The 4,142-nt window shown below is 39.7% G+C and overlaps 1 protein-coding gene across 9 annotated transcripts in view; it reads right to left on the bottom strand.

Annotated features, from left to right (window-relative positions):
* Positions 1 to 758: 758 nt before the first annotated feature.
* The window catches only part of LOC110114323 (NAP1-related protein 1), a 33,043-nt gene continuing 29,659 nt past the window's right edge, over positions 759 to 4,142 (bottom strand). For 3 of the 9 annotated variants that reach the window (XM_020847170.2, XM_020847172.2, XM_028697835.1), the window contains one exon: positions 1,252 to 1,308. In XM_020847170.2, the coding sequence (XP_020702829.1) occupies positions 1,267 to 1,308 (42 nt within the window). In that variant the 3' untranslated portion in view covers positions 1,252 to 1,266. Of the gene's footprint in view, positions 1,105 to 1,171; positions 1,309 to 4,142 lie in introns of those variants that run through there. The other 6 variants (XM_028697836.1, XM_020847175.2, XM_020847171.2 and 3 more) reach the window with 5 other exon arrangements.

Raw genomic sequence — 4,142 nt, 5'->3', positions numbered from 1 at the left:
TACTATGAATTCATAACATGGCAGTTTAAAATCTTAAATGCATTCGATTGTGATTTTCTGCTTCATACTTAACCTCGTCCTGCATTAAAATTGTTCCATATAGTGATCTTACATGAAGCTGACAAATAGATTTAGGCTTCGTTTGGAACGGCTTTCTTGATGCTTCTTAAAATAGCTTTTTAGTTCAAAAATCAAAATTTTTGTGCTAGAAAGCTATTTCAAAAAGTAGCAAGAAAGTTGTCCCAAACGAAGCCTTGGGCTTCAGTTGGGATGGCTTTCTTACTGCTTATTAAAACGATTTTTTAGTTAAAAAATTTTAATTTTTTACTAGAAATCTGCTTTAAAAAGCAAGAAGAAAATCGTCCCAAACGAAGCCTTAAGTTTTTTTAACCAGAAAACAGACTTCATTGAGCAGAATGGAAACTCTAATAATATCCAGCATTTGCAAGTCATACAAATCAAAGCAGAAAAAAGAGACCGGGGGGGGGAGGGGGATTTTTGAATAGCCATTTTGGTACGATAGCTGCAACCATGCAAAGTAAAAACCTTCATTATTTAAATGACTGTTATAAATTGAACACTGAATTAAGTTATAGTTTCAAGAATTGATAGTTAAACTACGTACTACTATGAATTGATAACATGGCGGTTTAAAATCTTAAATGCATTCGATTGTGATTTTCTGCTTCATACTTAACCTCGTCGTGCATTAAAATTGCTCCATATAGTGATCTTACAGGAAGCTGGCAAAGATTTAGTTTTTTTAACCAGAAAACAGACTTCATTGAGCAGAATGGAAACTCTAATAATATCCAGCATTTGTAAGTCATACAAATCAAAGCAGAAAAAAGAGACCAGTGAAAAAACAAATTGTTTTGGGGAACTAAAAAGCTAGTTTGAATCAAAAGAAAGATAATAACAGAAGAGTCTAATGAACACATTGTCTCACAGAAAAAAAAGGCTGCTAGTTACAGCTGCTTTCTGTCACTTCCTGCTTGGAATCAAACTTTATAGCCATATAGGATGATTAGTCATCATCTTCTTCACCAGCTTCTTCTTCTTCTTCTTCATCATCATTTTGTTCTTCTATTTCTTCTTCATCATCTGGTTCGACATCATATTGTTCTATCAATTTAAATTAAACCAGATACTGCTGTGAAAGCAATAGAATAGAATGATAACCCTTTTCCTTCCTACGGCAATCTAACAGCTTTATTAATGCCTTTTTTTTTTGCTTTTCTGTACACGCATCTTCAATTTAACCACTCATATAGTACACGGCAGTTGAGAGTCATTTGTAAAACCCCACTAATAACAAATGCAACTCCATAATGTTAGACAAAAAAGCAAACGGATCTGAACATAAGAACATTAGAACATTTGTAAAATATTACCCCCAGATCATTCATCGATTAGCCATAACCGAGACATAGGAGGCCTCAAGCACAGATTAAAAAAAAATGATATTTCATTTATGACAAGTTAAAAGTACACAAAATTTCAAAAGAAGAATAAGAAAAATTCAAGACCTTCAAAGTCTACACAAAAGACAACAATTAAAGAAAGACAAGGAGCAATTCAAGATTCCCTCAAGGATGCTGGCCAACCATGTATGGTTTGATAGGAGAGAGTGATCATCTCTTTCAATTATGATGAATACGAGGTCAGTTGCTTACGTGATTTGAATTCTTTCTTTAAAAGTTTGAGTTTGTTTACAAAAAAGGTCATCCTTTTATAGATACTTATCCTTTCCACTTTTCCGTTTCTTCATTCTTATGCGAATTGACCTCATTTTTTCACGAGGTTGATTTCCCCAAGCTGATCCTTAGTGCATAGGTCTTCCTAGCCTAGCATAATCACATCTACTGGTAGTATTTCCCTTAGGTGGACACCCAATAACGTAGCACCGACTAGGTTTCGTAATTTAACCAAAATCAAACCCAGTTTGATCGTAATCCAATTTGATTCCAAGCATGATAGTATGATCGAACGTCGTTGAGTTAATTTGACTAGATTTGAGTTCGATTTGAACTCGATCGATTCGATTGACACTACATAACCGTCTCGGGTTAATTGGAATTAATTGGATGTCGAATCAAACCATCTGAACTAAATCAAACTAAATTTATCAAATATGATGCTAATTGAGCCTGATTTTGTCAAGACAAAATTAATTAAAGTCAAATCGGCATCGATCGAAGCACGTTGATGCAAACGACACAATATCGAGTTAAATCGACTCGATTCAAATTCAATTTAATATTGGTTCCTTCGATTAGCCCAAATCGATGTTTTTCGTAGCAATTGGAGTCAAATAGGCTTTGATTGGAGCACGTCAACACAAATAGACGCGATGTCGAGTTAAATTGACTTGAATTAAGTTCGATTTGAACAATGTCAGTTCTGATTAGCCCAAATTGACTTATTGTGAGACGGTTAAAACAGAATTGACATTAATTAGATTAAATAGATAAATTTAAGCCATTTAAATTGAAATTTAAATGTAAATGCGTTTAACCAATGAAATTTTTTAGTAAAATCTGTTTTATTATCTCTTAAATTTAATTAAAATAAAAATTGGCTTTCAATTTGTCAAAATTAAAGCTAAAATAACCATTCCTCCTCAATTTCGAAAAAAAAAAAATCAAACAAAAAGTAAGATAGTTTTCTTGGTGTCGTTTCATGCAATCAAAAGAGGCAGTTAGGGCTCGTTTCGTGCATTCTGCGCATCCCGATTTTCCTCTCTAGCTTTGGAATTTTAATTAGGTCTGGTGTCCTGACGTAGCTCTACGTTCGGACGCCAGTAAAATGGTGCCACGTGCTCTTACTCTTTACCGCGCGGCCCGACAACCCGACCCGGACCGAACCCGAGATGCTATGTATTGGTTGATTTGTGCAGACCGGGGTATTGCTAGGTATTGCTCGATATTGCTCGACAATAACGAGAAATACCATTATGTCAAGACCAATACCCAGCAATACCTCGGTTTTGCTAGGTATTCCTCGGTATTGGTCTTGACAGAGCGGTATTTCTCGTTATTGTCAAGCAATACCTAGCAATACCCGAACATAGCAATACCGGGTTTCGGTCCGAGTCGGGTCGTCAGGCCGCGCGGTAAAGAGTAAGAGGACGTGACGACAAGTTATTGGCCTCCGGATATAGAGCTACGTCAGGTGTCCGGACCTAATAATTGTGCATAAAACTCTCAGGATCCCGCCTCTCTTCCCCCTAGGTGAACCCGTTAGACCCGCCTATGCATGATCGAACTCCTGCCTGCTCCCGCACACCAAGCAGGCCTGAATTCACATAATCCCGTGCGTGAAGCCTCTCATTTGTGCGGCCCATCCATTGCCTGCCCGGACCCACATCCCACTACTGCCTAGAATTTCCCGCATGAAAGCCTCATCTGAATTCTCCTCTAGCCTGCGTGACCAAGCCCATCATCCTTACAACAACCCACTCATGCACCTGTAGCTTTCCAGCAATATAAAAGAACTCATTACAAAAAGAATTATATTCTTGTTGACTGTAACAGCCGCTCCCGACCGACTTAAGCCCCAAACGACACAATCGCCTCTGTCGGTCCCACCTCACGACGATTGAACCACCGACATACTCACGACTTAAAAAACAACGCTCCCCCTCATTCGCTCTCTTACGCACACTCAAGAGAGACATACACAGAGAAGAGAAAGAAAAAAAAATTTCAGAAAACTTACCTCTTCTCCCGACACCGTCCAAGCCCGACCTCGCCGTCGACCTCCTGCTCCGGCGTCGATCCCATCCTCCTGTCTGAGCCGACGTCGCCGAACCCCAGTCGCCCGAACTCGCCGGCCTGCCGCCGACCGTCGACCATCGAACCCGTCGCCGTGTCAAAGACCTCGGCCGTCGCATCTTAGATCCGGCCGGGATGGTTCCAAAATTGAAGACCTCACGCAGTCGATCTTTGATCCTGGTGAGATGATTTAAAATCGAAGACCCTACGCAGTCGATCTTTGATCCTGGTAGGATGGTTTAAAATTGAAGACCTCGCGCCGTCGATCTTTGATCCGGGCGGGAAGAATTTCGGCAAATGCCGCCCCGATTTCTCCCTCGGTGGGGAGGAGACGCCGGGAGGCTGCCGAATTTTTCAATGAACATT

This window comes from Dendrobium catenatum, unplaced genomic scaffold (genome assembly GCF_001605985.2).
Source record: "Dendrobium catenatum unplaced genomic scaffold, ASM160598v2 fragScaff_scaffold_1016, whole genome shotgun sequence".
NCBI lineage: Eukaryota > Viridiplantae > Streptophyta > Magnoliopsida > Asparagales > Orchidaceae > Dendrobium > Dendrobium catenatum.
This window is presented reverse-complemented; position numbering and strand designations above follow the sequence as displayed.